Here is an 18,636-nt window from a genome sequence, read left to right on the forward strand (position 1 = left end):
ACGAGAATGCGCACTGCCTGTCTTTCTGCAGTCTCCAGTATCCGATGCAAGGAGCCTTGGGGGACGCGTTTCAGTTGAGTTGGAGAGGTCAACTCCTTTACGCGTTTCCCCCCATACCCTTGATTCCTCGGGTTCTGAGGAAGATTCGCCAAGACCGGGCCCAAGTCATATTGGTCGCCCCGGATTGGCCAAGAAGGGTGTGGTATACAGATCTACTCCACCTCTCCTCTCACCCGCCGCTCCGTCTCCCTCTCAGGGCAGACCTCCTCTCTCTGATGGAGGGGCAGGTTCTACACCCCCACCTCCAGACATTGCACCTTCATGCCTGGAGATTGAACGGGGCAACCTGAATTCCTTTTCCCTTCCGCCTGACGTTGTGGATGTCATCTTGTCAGCCAGGCGTGACTCCACTAAGTCCATCTATTCTTATAGATGGTCGAAATTTGTCACGTGGTGTGGGGAAAGGTCTGTTGATCCTTTGAAGGCCCATTTGTTTAATGTTCTCCAGTTTGCCCTTTCTTTGGCGCGGCAGGGTCTTGCGGTTGCCACGGTAAAGGGTTACCTGTCGGCGCTGTCGGCTTTTCTCTGCTTGCCTGACCAGCCTTCTCTTTTTAAGTCTCCTGTGGTCTTAAGGTTTTTGATGGGTCTCACTAATATGTTCCCTCCTTCACCTTTTATTGTGCCTCAGTGGGATTTGAATCTTGTATTGACCTTTTTGATGGGTGCTCCCTTTGAGCCTCTCCACAAATGTCCCATGAGGCTTCTTACCCTTAAGACAGTCTTCCTGGTTGCAATAACCTCAGCAAGGAGGGTTAGTGAGCTTCAAGCTCTTAGTTCCAAGCCCCCATTCCTGACCATTCATGCTGATCGAATGGTTCTTAGGACCAGGGCTGCTTTTCTGCCTAAGGTGGTAACTCCCTTCCATCTAGGACAGTCCATGACCCTTCCTACCTTCTATCCTCCCCCTTACCCTTCCAAGGAGGAAGAGAGACTGCACCGTCTGGACCCTAAGAGGGCGGTGTCCTTTTACTTGGACAGATCCAAGGACTTTCGTTTGGAAGACCAGCTCTTCGTTGGATTTGCTGGCTGCAAGAAAGGAAGAGCGGTCCATAAAAGAACTTTATCGAGATGGATCGTCCTCTGCATAAAGATCTGCTACTCTTTGGCCGGTAAGGAACCACCAGAGGGTATAAGGGCTCATTCTACAAGAGCTAAGTCTTCATCCTCAGCATTGGCTAGAGGTGTACCTGTTGAGGATATTTGTAGGGCGGCAACTTGGTCTTCCCTCGACACTTTCGCGATGCATTACTGCTTGGATTCCGAAGTGAGGAGGGACGGCCACTTTGCTCGCTCTGTCCTTCAGGATTTCCTGGTTTAGAAGAGTGGACACCCTCCTCCGGGAGTGGGGACTGCTGTGCGACTCTATTCACAAGGTGAGGAATCCACACGGCAGATGTATCTATCAGAAGAACAAGTTACTTACCTTCGGTAACGCTTTTTCTGGTAGATACAATATCTGCCTGTGGATTCCTCACTGACCCACCGCCTCCCCGTTGTCCACTCTTCTATGCCAGAGTTACTGTAATGTAATGTATATATATTTTGTTGTCAAGGAAATGTTTCAATTGCTTTCCTGCTTTTGCTTAACACTGTGTGTTTTGCCTTGAGTATTGTGTACTATGTATACTTGTATATTTCTACTGTCATTGGTCCGTCCGTGTGCCTCGATGGCACGGAAAAAAGGGCGGAACTGATGTCATCACGCCGGCGTGGGCCTATTATAGGCGTCGGTGACGTCAGCGGAGTCGCGAGCGAGGTCGTGTCTCTATGACGTCAGGAGTCCACGTCGGCGCGAGGCTACGAAAAAAGAATTTCCGAATGTTGCTGACGCAGGGGGGTATTCACAAGGTGAGGAATCCACAGGCAGATATTGTATCTACCAGAAAAAGCGTTACCGAAGGTAAGTAACTTGTTCTTTACAGCTAAATAATATTGTCATCTCCTACTTCACATGATTTACTAGTAGCGAGGTTGCTGGCAACAAACTCTGTGTGATCAATGTTCCTACTTAAACTTGGGTGCCACTGAAACGTTTGATGAGTGTCTTTCATTGTGGTCATAGAAGGGGAGTTTGGTGTGGAAAGTGAACTGGGCCTTAAAGTATGTTTTGCCTAATGCAATTTTTACCTCTACAGCATCCCCAGTGGTTCGCGGCAGACACAATAATGAGCGAGAGCCGAATCCTCCCGCCCTATTCTGGCGAAAGGGTAAGACGGAGCACCAAAGGCCACCATGTGTTTGAGCATTTCCTTCCCCATGTGTTTGAGAATTTCCTGTGCCTCAGAACATTTAATGTTTTGGTTTCTATGAATGTGTAGTCGACAAAACCAGTCATTTCTTGCCACCTGTCTCTCTCTATAACTAACTACACAATCTGCTCTATCATACATTGTCTTATCTTACTGCCTACTGACGTTTGTTAACTTCAAATGAATGCTGTTTCATCAAGGTTAATAAAGGCTACTAATTGATTCTTTAAATAGATGACTATTTACAATGTACATTTCTCAATATAGTGTAGTTTATGCAATACTACCATATACTCATAGCCAAAATGTATGAGGAAGATTTTATGTGAATCACAGCTGTTTCTTTCTTTTTTGATTCCAACATTACCAGCTGAACTAGCCATTCACACTCTCAATATATAAGACACCACAATCTTCTGGATAAATTATAAATTCCAAGCAAACCTTTGAAACTGTTTATCTCATCACCACCAGAAAGCAAACTTTCTCTTAATGAAGTAGACCCAGACTGATCACTTGTACAAACTCCAACTGTGCAAAAGTAAATAGGACTTTCCCTGGCTTTGTAAATGCATATTTAATGGCAGCACACATCTTAATGTCATTCGCAAGTAGTAATATGGCGTCCTTTACATATATTTTACAAACAAGTCTAAGAGAATTATGATGCCTTTTACAAGATTTGGAATACAACGTTTTCAGAAATATCTGTAGTTAATTCGATGCCCTCTGCCAGAGCCACCAAACTCTACCATCACTCTTACCAAGAACTACTGACTACATTTTAATCTTTGTACTCCTTAATGATAAGACCAGGACATAGTATTGACAGACCAGAAATGTGTCAGGGACTAGTTTGGTAGGAAGCTCGAGAATCAAGATTGCATTGAAGTACCGGAGAAGAACCTCATTCCATTGTTGAAGCTTTGCACCCAAAGCTGACATTACACATGGAACTACTCTGCCAGAGTAACTTTTAATGGATGATAACTAATCCTTGGTACATAAGAAGCCTCCTCCAGCTCTGCTGACTTAGGCCCAGTCATTCGAGGAGCTTGTGGAATCCTGCAAGCTTCATAAGATGTCACTGGACTACCAAGGTCTTACAGGAATGCTAGAGAAATCTCAAGAAAAAACACACATGCGCACACCACGCAATGTGTATCTAGTCTGTAGTCTTTTGAAAACTCTTAGATTATCATATCCAGAAGACTTTAGTGACTGTTGCAGCTTCACACATGCTGAATACACATTCAGGTGCAAGAAAACACCTGACATGAGATTCAGTATGCTTCGACTCATCAAAACCTGCGAAACTAAAAAGGTTTATGTGGACTTCTAATATTTCCCAGGGAAGTTTTCGAAAGATGTATTTTGAACAGAGGGATACACAGCCCAAAAGAAAGGGCCATAGTGAGTGAATATTTGGCTAGCTGCTGTACCCGCATTTACCCACGCATATATAAGTATATTTCAAAATATATCTATATATAAATGTATATATTGGATATAAATATATGTATGTGTCTGTGTGTGTATAACTTGATGATATATACATAATACATATATATTCAAGCATGTTTTTGTTATAAAATGGTAGGACAATATTAATAATTTTATATCCTCAAATTCAAAGTTGTGGGCGGAGCAGGACAGTGAGCCTCATTAGTGGAGGCTGGAGTTGGCCTTCAACTTTGCTGAAGTCATTTTTGGATTCCTTACAGCTTCCTGTATGCCTGTCTAGACACCGCATAGGACAGAGGAGTTTTCCATTGATTTTGAGCATCCCACATCGTATGGCTGGAAGAGTATGGGTAAGTGAAAAAGTGTTTTAATGGAGGAATAGGAGCCAGGTATTTGGGTATTTCAGGTGCCCTCCATGCATGTTCTCTAACATTGGACCCACTATAAATGTTATTTCCCACACCCTGCTCTCAATCTATACCTAACCTGACCAGCCTCTAATCAAAGCTATTCTTAGCATTTCTCACCAACCAGGCTTTAGGCAAACTAACCAAATACACTGCTCTGACACTGGAGTTCTTTAAAGCCTTTAAACCCTTAAGGGTACCATGGCTAAAGATATGACTTTACAGCTAAATAATATTGTCATCTCCTACTTCACATGATTTACTAGTAGTGAGGTTGCTGGCAACAAACTCTGTGTGATCAATGTTCCTACTTAAACTTGGGTGCCACTGAAACGTTTGATGAGAGTCTTTCATTGTGGTCATGGAAGGGGAGTTTGGTGTGGAAAGTGAAACTGGGCCTTAAAGTATGTTTTACCTAATGCAATTTTTACCTCTACAGCAGCCCCAGTGGTTCCCGGCAGACACAATAATGAGCGAGAGCCGAATCCTCCCGCTTTATTCTGGCGAAAGGGTAAGACGGGGCACCAAAGGCCACCATGTGTTTGAGCATTTCCTTCCCCATGTGTTTGAGCATTTCCTGTGCCTCAGAACATTTAATGTTTTGGTTTCTATGAATGTGTAGTCGACAAAACCAGTCATTTCTTGCCACCTGTCTCTCTCTATAACTAACTACACAATCTGCTCTATCATACATTGTCTTATCTTACTACCTACTGAAGTTTGTTGACTTCAAATGAATGCTGTTTCATCAAGGTTAATAAAGGCTACTAATTGATTCTTTAAATAAATGACTATTTACAATATACATTTCTCAAGATAGTGTAGTTTATGCAATACTACCATATACTCATAGCCAAAATGTATGAGGAAGATTTTATGTGAATCACTGCTATTTCTTTCTTTTTTGATTCCAACATTACCAGCTGAACTAGCCATTCACACTCTCAATATAAAAGACACCACAATCTTCTGGATAAATTATAAATTCGAAGCAAACCTTTGAAACTATTTATCTCATCACCACCAGAAAGCAAACTTTCTCTTAATGAAGTAGACCCAGACTGACGGCTTGTACAAACTTCAACTGTGCAAAAGTAAATAGGACTTTCCCTGGCTTTGTAAATGCATATTTAATGGCAGCACACATTTTAATGTCATTCGAAAGTAGAAATATGGCGTCCTTTACATATATTTTACAAACAAGTCAAAGAGAATTATGATGCCTTTCATGATACAAGATTTGGAATACAACGTTTTCAGAAATATCTGCAGTTAATTCGATGCCCTCTGCCAGAGCCACCAAACTCTACCAATACTCTTACCAAGATCTACTGACTACATTTTAATCTTTGTACTCCTTAATGATAAGACCAGGACATGGTATTGACAGACCAGAAATGTGTCAGGGACTAGTTTGGTAGGAAGCTCGAGAATCAAGATTGCATTGAAGTACCAGAGAAGAATCTCATTCCATTGTTGAAGCTTTGCACCCAAAGCTGACATTACACATGGAACTACTCTGCCAGAGTAACTTTTAATGGATGATAACTATTCTTTGGTACATAAGAAGCCTCCTCCAGTTCTGCTGACTTAGGCCCAGTCATTCGAGGAGCTTGTGGAATCCTGCAAGCGTCATAAGATGTTGCTGGACTACCAAGGTCTTACAGGAATGCTAGAGAAATCTCAAGAAAAAACACACATGCGCACACCAGGCAATGTATATCTAGTCTGTAGTCTTTTGACTATAACAAAACTATTTTGCAGTCGGAAGCACTGACAATCCAGCCTTGTGATCCTCCTTATCTCCTGAGTGAATTTGAAAAATTTGACAGGGATACAACTATGTCAGTGGGGCTGAAAATAAAGTCTCGGTCCCCTACCGACCAGATTTCCCCTAAACTATTTTCTATATTGGCCCCGGTCTTTGTGGAAGCTTTGACTGGTCTCTTTAATAAATCTCTTTCAGAGGCCAACTTTCCCTTAACATGGAAAACAGCAAGAATCAGGCCAATACTGAAAAAACCTTCGGCCGACCCAAACACACTTCTAAACTATCGATCGATCTCACTGCTCCCGTATTTCGGGAAAATACTTGAATCCTTTGTCAGTCAACAGCTTGTGAGCCAGTTGGAAAATCAAGAACTTTTAGATCCCTCCCAATAGGGTTTTCGTGCATCTCATAGCACAGAGACAGCGTTGGTCGAAGTTGTGGACAATATTAGGCTGGCCTTAGACAAACACCAACCCTCTATTCTTGTCCTGCTTGATTTGTCGGCGGCATTCGACACCATCTCCCATAGCATTCTAATTCAGAGGCTATGGGAGATTGGTGTCAGAGGAACTACCCTAAAATGTTTCATAAACTATCTATCTGACCGTACAACAGCTGTCCAAATTGGCAAAAATATAGCGAACGAAAGGCCTGTTAGGATGGGTGTTCCGCAGGGCTCTATTTTAAGCCCTACGCTTTTTAATGTCTATATGACCCCTCTTGCTAGAGTGATTAGAGCCTTCGGCTTTGAAGTTCTCTCATACGCCGATGACACCCAGATCCTGATTACTTTGGGCCCCGATCCAAATGAGACAAGGTTTTAGAAATTGCATGATTGAGGTTGAAAAATGGATGAGCACTAACCACCTGCAGCTCAATGGTAGTAAATCTGAAATCATGCTTTTTGGTCAAGTTGCAGAACATTGGGCTCAAGATTAGTGGCCAACGAATCTGGGCAGCTGTCCCACCTAAGGAATCAGTGTGGAATCTGGGCTTTCACATTGATAATACATTGTCCATGATGAACCATATAAATAATCTCGTTGGCACTGGTTTTGGACTTATGCGCAGCCTTAGAAAAGTTTTTAAGTGGATTCCCGCTGAGGCTCGAAAACCCCTAGTGGTCTAATCATAAACAGAATGGACTATGGTAATGCGCTCTTACTAGCCATAAATGAACACCACTTGAATAGATTACAGATCCTTCAAAATACTGCAGCCCGGATGGTTCTTAACCTACCACGAAGGTCCCCATCGGCCCCATGTCTGAAGAGCCTTCATTGGCTCCCAGTAAAAAAACGAATACATTTTAAAACGCTATGCCTAGTCCATAAACACATGTACGGAAAGGGACCAAAATACTGGTCTCGAAAACTAACATGGTACATCCCCCGAAGAGAACTCAGATCTAGTGCTGAGTCTCTGCTCACTCCTCTCAGAATACAAACTTCCAGAAATGGTGGTTGTTCCTTCTCTTACCTCGCCCCTGCTCTGTGGAATAAAATGCCCATCAATCTCCGTGCCATCTCAGAACACAGCTGTTTTCGTAAGAAGCTGAAGACCTGGCTTTTTTCCAACTAGGCCTCCCTCTTTTTTTCTTGTCAGAGCCGTCTGCAAGGGCCATGAGACTCTTTGGATGTGACATGTGCGCGGTACAAATGTTTTTGACTTGACTGACTAAACACCCAAACTATATAGCATCTAGGATTGTTCCTTTGACAAGTCTGGGATCCCCAATACCCTGATGTAATTCCGGTAAGACCAATTCTCCAAATCTTTGACTCTTGATGAGAGTATGGTCATCTGAACTTCCTGTCATGAGATGTGGGTCTTGACTGCTCCCACAACAGTTTGAAGGCTTTCCTGAACCTTCTTGACTTGTACAAGTTGTGGGTTCAGGGTGTCCATATTTGTAGAGAGCTTCCTTAAATCCTAGGGTTATATCAGATCACAATTCTTTATCGAAGAAATGGGCTGAGTGTTATCTTTATGGGTCCCTGATAGAGCTAATGCATCTGCTATTTCTGGGATTAAGAACTCTCCCTGGGGCTATTGTGACCAATCCTGCCCCTTATGCAAGAGGAGTTCCACAGCTTTTATCAGAAGTTTTATGACAAGGTATTGGTCCCTTCCACGGACCAGATCTTTCAGTTTCTTCGGGTCCACCATCATCGGAAACTGTCTACTACACAATAGCATAAGCTATAAGGTCATAAATTGGCATTCGAAGTGTAAGACGCTGTTGGCTAGCTGGCACGAGGCATGACCTGTGGAACCAAACAACTTCCATTGGAATTCTATGTTAGTTTGTCACATCTTGTAGTGCCGGTTCTCCGTGATCTATTCAACTCTTTTGAATTACTGGGGGAGGTTCCTGGGTCATGGACTGAGATCAACATCATCCTCTTTCCTAAGAAAGGGAAATATCCTTTTCTCAGTGATACATATCAGCCTATTTCTATGATTAATTCTGATTCCAAGATTTATACTTAGATTTTAGCAAAAGGGCTTGCTACAGTTATTTCAGATTTTTTTTAGGAGCATCAACATGGTTTTGTTCCAGGGCGGGATAACACCGATCATGTCAATATTGTTATCACTACTCTTGAGGCAGGCTGTGCTCAGGGATATCCGGTCGGAGCAATGATGTTAGACCCTGAAAAGGCTTTTGACTGGGGCTCAAGGCCTTTTCTTAGGGCATTGTGGCTGTGCAAGGGCTTGGGCTGTGCTTTATTGCTTTGGTTCAAAAGCTTTACCAGAATCTTGAGGCAAGGGTTTTATGTTCAGGGTCTTCTACCGACTTAATTCAGATAAATCGCGGCACCCGTAAAGGGATGTCCACTTTCACCTTGCTCTTTGCCCACTATATTGAACCTTAAGTTCAAGCCCTCAAGACCTGGAGGAATATTGCTTTGCTGCGTATCTATCAACTTGAGCTCAAAGTGCTTGTGTATACAGACGACATTATCATCAAGACCTCTGCCACAGAGGATTCTCTGGCAGTTATTGGCTAATCAGTGTGGGCCTGTCTCTGGGTGCAAACTAAAGCTCAATAAGACCCTGGTCCTCACCAGCATTGTCACTTCTTGGGATGGGTCAAATGGGCACCTACCCGGGGATAGAAGTCTCTGTAAAAATGGATGATGTAAGGGAATCTAATGATGGCGTACTATACAGAGGAACGCAGAAGATATTGATTAAGTGGCATAATTTTCCCATTGGTCTAATCGTTCGATGCAACTTAATCAAGATGATTATTCTCCCTTTCTACCTATACCTCTTGCGGACATACCTTTGCATTGAGCTAAAGGCTTTTTTCCACAGACCGAGGCTATGTGGCCAAAAATCATCTGGGGGTATAAAAAGCCTAAGGCTAACATACATATGTTACAGTTAACCGAGGGCGGAGAACTGCGCTCCACCCACAGAGTGTGCGAAAATGTGCCTACTCCGCGTTCTGCGGAGAACGCAGAGTAGGGAAATCTCCACACACTTCGCGGCAGAGCGGAGTTGGCCAGCCCCTGCCACCCACCGCCCTATTAACAATTGGTAAAAACTTTTAAAAAAAGAGTTAAAAGTAAATAAAAACGACTACCTTAGCTGCTGCGCCCCAGGCTGCCCTCTTCTTCTTCATCACGTTCTTGGTGAAAACTGTGCATGCCCGGGCGCCCGCGGTAATTACCCGGCTCAGATGGATCTAGTGACGGTTTCTTCACGACAGGTATATCTTTAGTGCGCTTCCACGCAGAAGGTATGGACGCTGTGGTTAAAGATAGATTAACCAACTCCCTACTCACTGGTGTGATAAGGGTGTGAAACTGACGAAAGTGATTGGGTTTCAAAGGGTCGGCAGGGTGGCCTGATTTAATTTTCAGACAGAGGAACTCTAATTCCGTGAGAGACAGCAGGGGAAAAGACAAAAGTGCTCTGACCACAGTGGATCCAATATCCCCATGCCTTTCCACAAGGTCAGTGATGCCATTGACCGGTGGGAAACTCTTATATATATTTTCCACCTTATTCAAAAAGTAACTGCCCAGGTCATCACACTGGTGATTTGAGATGACAGGTGATTCAATCTTCAATCCAGAACTCTGCATAACCTTGAGCAGGGTGAAGATTGTTTTAGAGTGGTTATTGCCCGCCGAGATGTTACTGGCTATAAACTCTGCTCTGGCTCTCCGGGCCAGTTTATGATAGAGCTTCATAGAATCACTGACAAAATATCGACGTTGAAAATATCGACCTACAGGAATATCGATGCAGAAATATCGAAGGCAAGAATATCGACACCCTATCTACAACATGGGAAGTACAAAAATATTGAGAAAAAAAATATAGATGTTAAAAATATCGATGTTAAAAATATTGTTTTTTTTCTGTAAAAATATAAATGTAAAATAAAGTAAATAACACTAATAAATAAAATAAACATAGTTAAAAATATCTACTAATGTTTAAAATTAATAAATAATACATATATAATAATAATACATTAATTAAACATATACAGAAAATATATAATATATATGCACTTAACAATAAGTTGTAATCATTATTTTAATAGTTTATAAATTAATAAAAATTATTATAAATTACAAATACATTTAAAAACATAAAACATAAACATAAATAAAAAGTAAAGAATTATGTTTAAAAAATAAAAAAAAATATACCTTTAATATTTCTAAAATTAATTATATACTACATTATCTAAATTTATACAAAAAAATAATAACTAAATAAATAAAAATACTATTCAAAATCCATAAGTACAAAAAATACATTAATAAAAATGTTGGATAGCATACAATTTAAAATTACCATTCCCGCTCCAGAGAGCACAATAGTAGAGAAACCGTTGTATAAGTGTAGAGGTAAAAATTACTATTCCAACTCCAGAGAGTGCAACAGTAGGGAAAAAATTGGAAAGCATAGGGGTAATAATTACTATTCCAACTCCAGAGAGTGCAACAGTAGGGAAAGCGTTGGATAGCGTAGGGGTAAAAATTACTATTCCCTCTCCAAACAGTGCAACAGTAGGGAAAACGTTGGATAGCGTAGGGGTAAAAATTACTATTCCAACTCCAGAGAGTGCAACAGTAGGTAAAACATTGGATAACGTAGGGGTAAAAATTACTATTCCAACTCCAAACAGTGCAACAGTAGGAAAAACATTGGATAATCAGTGTGGGGCTGTCTCTGGGTGCAAACGAAAGCTCAATAAGACCCTGGTCCTCACCAGCATTGTCACTTCTTGGGATGGTAGGTGATGGGTCAAATGGGCACCTACCCGGGGATAGAAGTCTCTGTAAAAATGGATGATGTAAGGGAATCTAATGATGGCGTACTATACAGTAGAACGCAGAAGATACTGATTAAGTGGCATTATTTTCCCATTGATCTAATCATTTGATGCAACTTAATCAAGATGATTATTCTCCCTTTCTACCTATACCTCTTGCGGGCATACCTTTGCATTGAGCTAAAGGCTTTTTTCCACAGACCGAGGCTATGTGGTAAAAAATAATCTGGGGGTATAAAGAGCCCAACAGTAGGGAAAGCATTGGATAGCGTAGAAGTTAAATATAACATACTTATAAATAATTGTTGTAAATAAAATGTTAAAAAATTAAATTTTTAAATAACTCTACATCATTTGCAAATACCCATTAATAATTACTAAAAACATAGTTAAAATTAAATAATTAATTAACAATAAATTAACAATAAATACCAATAAATAATATTTAAGAAATATAAATTAACAAATAATAAATATTGAACACTAAAATATTTTTCAAAACAAAGCACATATTAATAATTAAAAATTGATTCAAAATTAAACAATGGTAAACAAACATTTTTTTGTAATGAAAAATGATTTACCAATTAATAAAATTAATTTCAAATTAATAAAAAGTAATTAACAATAAAAAATATCAATTGCCAATAAAAAAATAATTACCAATTAAAAAATTTAATTACCAATTAAAATGTAATTACCAATTACAAACCTTCATTACCAATTTAAAAAATTAATTAGCAATTAAAATATTTAATTACCAATTAATATTTAATTATAAATAAAATAATTATCAATATCAATTAAAAATAAATAATTACTTAATTACAATTAAAATACTTTCCACCCAATTCCCCTATAAACCCACAACCCGCTACAGAACTTAAACACAAAAATGAATTAAAATTAATTTACAATTACTAAAAATTAATAATTGATTTACTATAATTAAATTACTTCCCACCCTATTCCCCTATAAACTCACAACCCGCTCCAGTACTAAAACATAAAATTAAATTAAATATAACATTTTTATTATACAAAAAATAGTACACATATAATTCAAAGCAAATAAAAAACTTAACAAAAAACATATAACATACATAATAAAATACATAACAACAAACAAATATCGATATTAGTAACATCGAAATTAATAACATCGATATAATTGATATCGATATTACTAACTTCGATATTAATTACATCGATATAAAAAAAAACGATATTACTTACCTTAGGGTCGATATTCTGTCCAACGATATTCTTGACCTCGATATTCTTCACCTTCAATATTTTTAACTCGATATTAATGTTGGTCAATAATTTGGAATCGATATTGTGACTGTGCACCGCTTCATAGATGCTCTGTATTTATGTTTTACTTTAATATCATAAGTGCGCCTCCATGTGCACTCAAGTTGTTTGCAGTGTTTTTTAGCTTTAATCAGTGATTCATTAAACCAGGGATTAGACTTCTCTCTTTTTTTAACACTCAGTTTGGCAGGGATACAACTGTCCAAAACTTGCGTCAGCCAATCCTGAAAAAGTGTATTAGTGTATTTGCATCATCAATATCAGTTGGAAGCTGAGGCTTGTGGCTTAACAGTAAATTCAAGAAATTATTTATGTCTAACTTGTGCCAAGGACGTTTTAAAACTGGTAAGGAGCAGTTCAATGTAGGCTTTCCTTGCCACCGCAGGGAAAAAGGGATGAGAAAAATGATTTGTCCAGACCACAGGGATTGGCGACAGAACCTTTAAGGATCTTAAGTTCGAAAATATAGGGTCAAACAGGTGGCCTGTTGCATGTGTGCTAGTAGAGACACATTGAGCCAACTGACAGGCCGCTTTGCTGGCGAAGAAGATAACTTTATTCAGCAGTTCTTCCCTAAACACTTTAGATGGCCCTGGAGGTCGATAAATAAGAAGACTAGTAACAGTGAGATTGTGGTTTAACGTTATTTTGAAAAGGGCGCTTTTGCAGTCAGGGATGTCCTCCTTTATAAAACTGCAGTGATAAGACTCCTTGTGAATTTCTGCAATGCCACCTCCCATTACCTGATCTGTTAACTTGATTCATGATAACGCCTTGAGGGAGAGCCAACCAAGATTAAGAGTAATACCTCTGGAGACTCATCTATTAGTAAGTCGAAGACCTCAGCATGGTGCTTAGCCAGCGACCAGCAATTAAGGCTTAGAAAGTTAAACTCAACTAAATACGGTGTTAGTGAGCCTAACCTACTATTTGGAGTTGAAAAGGGCATTGCTTGCACTTAAAGGAACCAGCCGGGGGAATCCAGGCAGAAGTAGGGCATTTAGTGTTAAAAGACAAAAGCACAGCGTGTGAATACCTGCATGGGGCAACTGTAGATTGAGCAGAGGGTCTGGCGTCTGACGGCGGTGCGGACGGGTGCCGTCGGGCTTGCCTTCAGCACGCCAGCGGTGCACCCCCCGCGTACATCCGCTGCGCAGTCGCCTTACCGTGTCCATATGTAATGTCAGGGGTTTGAAAACTAGCCCGCTGACCTACACTAACCCCAAAATGGTGGTCCCGCTCCAAACAATCACGGAGCGTACTGCAGACTTTACCCCCCAAGCAACAACCTCTCATGCAACACAGTATAGCAGCAGTGAGTAAACCAAAATGTATAAGTAATTAAAACAACTTAAAAGCAGGTTAAAATACTATTAAAATACGAGCAGAATACAAAACAGCAAAGACGCTGTGTTCCTCTCCCGGCTCAAGCCTCAGGAGTCTATGGCATCCGTGTGGTTTAATGGGCCGAGAAGTTTGATACTAAACTTCTCAGTCTTCATTAAAGCCAACATGGAGCTGTGGAGTTAGGTGTGCCAAACTCCCAGTCCATGGTCTAAAATGGCTTCACTGCACTTGCAACACCTGTAAATGGCACAGGTACTGTAGGGGTTCCGAGGGCTCATGCAAGTGTGCCCTCACTTGTGGTATAGTGCACCCTGCCTAAGGGCTGTAAGGCCTACTAGAGGAGTGATTGACCTATGCCACAGGCAGTGTTTTGGTGGGCATGGCACACATGAATTTGTGTCATGTCGACCTGTAGTTTTAGGCTCTCCCCCTGGCACAAAGACGGCAGTGGCAGTGTGTATGGATCAGGGGAGGAGTTTCTGGAGGTGGCAAAATATATGCTTCAGCCCTGTGAGACTATCTCAGGTTCCAAGGCCCATGGTGCCCCTGGCACCTTTTACTTGGGACTTATATGTAGGCCAGAGGAGTTCCAATGTGGGAGCAAAGGTCCAGTTTTGGGGAAAGCACATAGGTACTGGGTACCTGATTAGTAGGAATCCAGGGCACACTTAATCAAGAAGCATCAAACATCAGGCAAAAAGTGGGGTGCAACCATGCAAAAAGGGACCCTTTCCTACACCTATCATACAGGAGTGGGAGGAAGGCATGAATTAGTGTATGGGAGCAGAAAAACTGGAGTACCAGACAAGAGGGTGCCCATGCAAATTCGAGAAGATTAGCGGTCCCTGGAGAGAACGGAGGAAGGAGAGACAGTGAGGAAAAGTGGGAGAGTCTTAGGTGACAGAGGGTGGAATGGGCTTGAGCCACAAGTTGAACTGGTTGGTTTTCATGTTGATGCGAACAATCAGAGGAAAAAGACTGCGTTGGCATCATGTTCCGGCCCAGGCCTCGGGAAGACCTATGTAATAATTGATGTATGTTCCGCTCAAAGCCTTCGACAGTTGGGGGATATGTTTTGCTGTTTGATTTCCTCTGTGAAACTTGAATGAAGAGATATAAAAACAAGAATAGTAATTTCACAGTATATGGTCTATAGTGGTATCCTGCACTCAATGTTGCAGATTGATATTTTGTCACTTAACATTGTGATATAGATCACATTCACAGGCAATCAATGCCTAGGAGAATAAAGGTCACCTTTTGCTAAAACTTTGAAACTGTTTATCTTATTTGGCTCTGCAAACAATAGACAGGCCAGCTCTGAATAAAGTATAGAGAGGTGGGCAATAAGGCTAAACACTCCTTGAGAGGGAAAGTAAATATAGCACAATATAAACAATAACACACCTGGTTGCAACATGTGAAAGTGTTCATATGGTGGTCTGTGTGTACATTCTTGTGTCATTTACAGTGCCCTGATGCAGGAGTGTGAAAACGGCATGCCGACTATATACAGTTCCTCACACCTCCAAACTCACCTTTCAAACACCAAGCCTTCCTTCAGTATTTGAAGTGATTAAAAAACAGTACTAAAAGAATAAATGTAAAACTGCACTTCTATAATATTATCAGCAGTAGCAGCATTATAGTTCATGCACCTACTTCACCCTGGAAGCTGATATACTCTTTGGTAGCCTAAGGCCTGTCTTATGGCAATAACAACCATTGCAGAGCATAATCCTGTATCTCACTGGGAAGAACAGGGAGTGGGGTAGGTTGTGTCTGTACACAGTGATGCAATGAGTGCAAAGTGTGACCACTTTGGTTTAAAGAAGCTAAGAAGAGACATGAAAGCACACTTTCTTTGCCTGAGTACCATAAGATTCCATTGCAGGTGACGCTGCTCATATAATGACTAAGGGCTGGCGGTTAACTCTGCTCCGCCAACGAAATTTGCCGAGTGTTAGTAACCAGGTGTTGTCCAAGGCGGTGGAGCAGGGTCCAAGGATGAGGACCTCTGTCTTCTCTAAGTTGAGCTTTAGACAGCTGTCCTTCATTCAGTTTGCCACGTTCTTTATTCCTTCCTGGACGAAGAGTCTGGCGTCTTTGAGATTTTTCGTGAGGGACAGGATAAACTGTGTGTCGTCGGCGTAGGATACGATGCTGAGCCCATGCTGTCGGACGATGGTGGTGAGGGGGCCATGTAGATGTTGAAGAGCGTAGGGGTGAGAGATGATCCCTGGGGTACCCCGCAGGTGATATCGGTGGGTTCAGAGAGGAAGGGAGGGAGTCTGATCCTCTAGGTTCGGCCGGAGAGGAAAGATTGGGCCGAATGTCATCAGTGGAAGCTAGGAGGGTGGTCTCGGTGCTGTGGTTGCTGCAGAATCCAGACTGGGGGGCATCTAGGATGGAGTTATCATCGACAAAGGCGGTCAGTTGGGTGTTCACGAGTCTCTCTTGGTGGCTTTGGCCGCGAAGGGGAGGAAAGAGATGGGCCGGTAGTTTTTCAGGTATGCAAGGAATTCTGAGTAACAGAACATGGTGACAGCCACACAAGTCACCCCCTCCTTCGTTCCCCTGTGTGTCCAGTTTTCAAAACTGTATAGGCTTGCTAGGTGTCCCTAGGTACCGGCAGAGCTAGGGTTCAAAATCCACAGCTGGGCTCTTTGCAAAAAATGGGTCAGTTTTCACTGTAATAATGTGGTATGTCCAAGTTGTGTTTTAGGCCGTTTCCTGTCGCGGGCACTAGGCCTACCCACACAAGTGAGGTACCATTTGTATTAGGAGTCTTTTAGGAATGTGGGGTAGGTGAAATTTTCTGGGCTCACGCAGATTCCAGAACTTTCCATAACAGAAATGTGAGGAAAATGTTTTTTTTGTGACAAAGTTTGAGGTTTGTAAGGGATTCTGAGCTACAGAACCTGGTGAGAGTCACACAAGTCATCCTCTCCTGGATTCCCTTGGGTGTCTAGTTTTAAAAAATGTATAGGTTTGCCACGTTTCCCTAGGTTCAAAATCCACAGCTAGGCACTTTGAAAAAAAAGGGTCAATTTTCACTGTGAAAATGGGGTGTGTCTACGATGCGTTTTGGCATGTTTCCTGTCGTAGGCACTAGGCCTACCCGCACAAGTGAGATAAGATTTCTATCAGAAGACTTTGGGGAATGTGAAGTGGGTGGAATTTTGAGGATCCATGTAGATTCCAGAACTTTTCGTCACAGAAATGTGAGGGAAATTTATTTTTTGCGACAAATTTTGAGGTTTGCAAGTGATTCTGAGTCACCGAACCTGGTGAGAGCCACACAAGTCAACCCTCCTGGATTTCCCTGGGTGTCTAGTTTTAAAAAATTTATAGGTATGCTAGGTTTCCCTAGGTGCGGGCAGGCGTAGGGTTCAAAATTCACAGCTAGGCGCTTTGAGAAAAAAGGGTAATTTTCAGTCTAAAAATGTGATGTGTATCCACGTTGCATTTTGGCCTGTTTCCTGTGGCGGGGACTAGGCCTACCCACATGAGTGAGGTACCATTTTTATCGTAAGACTTTGGGAATTCAGGGTGCATGGAATTTTGTGGACCCATGCAGATTCCAGAACTCTCCATCACAGAAATATGAAGAAATTGTGTTTTTTTTTCAAAGTTTGCGGTTTGTAAGGGATACTGGGTAACCGGACCTGGTGAGAGCTGCAAAAGCCACTCCTTCCTGGATTCCACTGGGTGTCTAGTTCTTAAAACGGTTCAAAATCCACAGCTAGGCAATTTAAAAAAGGGTCAGTTTTTACTGTAAAAATGTGGTGTGTCCACGTTGCGTTTTGGCCCGTTTCCTGTCGCGGGCACTAAGCCTACCCACACATGTCAGGTACCATTTTTATCGGGAGACTTAGAGGAACACATATTTGTAGAGCAACTGATATTCTGCATTGACTTTCTATGCATTTCTGCCTTTCAAATGTAAGACAATGTGTAAAAAAGAAGTCACTTTGAAAAATGTCCTATAATTCACATGCTAGTATGGGATCCCACAATTTCGGAGATGTGCAAATAGCTACTGCTTCTAAACTCAATATTTTGTTCCCATTTTGGAAATAAATAGGTGTCCTTGATACCTATTCTTCATTCTTTATATTTGACCAAATGAATTGCTATATACCCAGTACACAATGAAAAACCATGACAAGACCCAGCTCAGTTATTGACTATGGGTTCCTTGGGTTCTTGGTGAACCTAAACGTCCTATATATCCCCACAACCAGAAGGGTCCAGTGGATGTCACAGTATATGGCTTTAAAAATCTGAAGTACATAGAAGAAGTTACAGGTGAAAACGTTGGCTCAAATGGCTGGTTTTTTAATCTCATTTAAAATGTTTCTTATTTTCAACTTAGGGGCACATAAGGATGGCCACCCTAGTGGTAAAAGGGACCGCCCGCCTAAAGCACTAGGCCTACCCGCACAAGTGAGATAAGATTTCTATCAGAAGACTTTGGGGAATGTGAAGTGGGTGGAATTTTGAGGATCCATGTAGATTCCAGAACTTTTCGTCACAGAAATGTGAGGGAAATTTATTTTTTGCGACAAATTTTGAGGTTTGCAAGTGATTCTGAGTCACCGAACCTGGTGAGAGCCACACAATTCAACCCTCCTGGATTTCCCTGGGTGTCTAGTTTTAAAAAATTTATAGGTATGCTAGGTTTCCCTAGGTGCGGGCAGGCGTAGGGTTCAA

The 18,636-nt window shown here is 41.5% G+C and overlaps 1 protein-coding gene and 1 long non-coding RNA gene across 10 annotated transcripts in view; one reads left to right on the forward strand and one right to left on the reverse strand.

Annotated features, from left to right (window-relative positions):
- The window catches only part of LOC144763503 (uncharacterized), a 556,338-nt gene that overhangs the window by 156,645 nt on the left and 381,057 nt on the right, over positions 1-18,636 (forward strand). For 6 of the 9 annotated variants that reach the window (XM_078649147.1, XM_078649150.1, XM_078649151.1 and 3 more), the window contains 3 exons: positions 2,196-2,267; positions 4,034-4,123; positions 4,620-4,691. The exons of 1 other annotated variant lie outside the window; for it this stretch is intronic. In XM_078649147.1, the coding sequence (XP_078505273.1) occupies positions 2,196-2,267; positions 4,034-4,123; positions 4,620-4,691 (234 nt within the window). The remainder of the gene's footprint in view (positions 1-2,195; positions 2,268-4,033; positions 4,124-4,619; positions 4,692-18,636) is intronic. 2 more of the 9 variants (XM_078649152.1, XM_078649155.1) reach the window with 1 other exon arrangement.
- The window catches only part of LOC144763504 (uncharacterized), a 179,277-nt gene that overhangs the window by 124,992 nt on the left and 35,649 nt on the right, over positions 1-18,636 (reverse strand). The gene's annotated exons all lie outside the window — the stretch shown is intronic.

Source organism: Lissotriton helveticus, chromosome 6 (genome assembly GCF_964261635.1).
Source record: "Lissotriton helveticus chromosome 6, aLisHel1.1, whole genome shotgun sequence".
Classification (NCBI taxonomy): domain Eukaryota; kingdom Metazoa; phylum Chordata; class Amphibia; order Caudata; family Salamandridae; genus Lissotriton; species Lissotriton helveticus.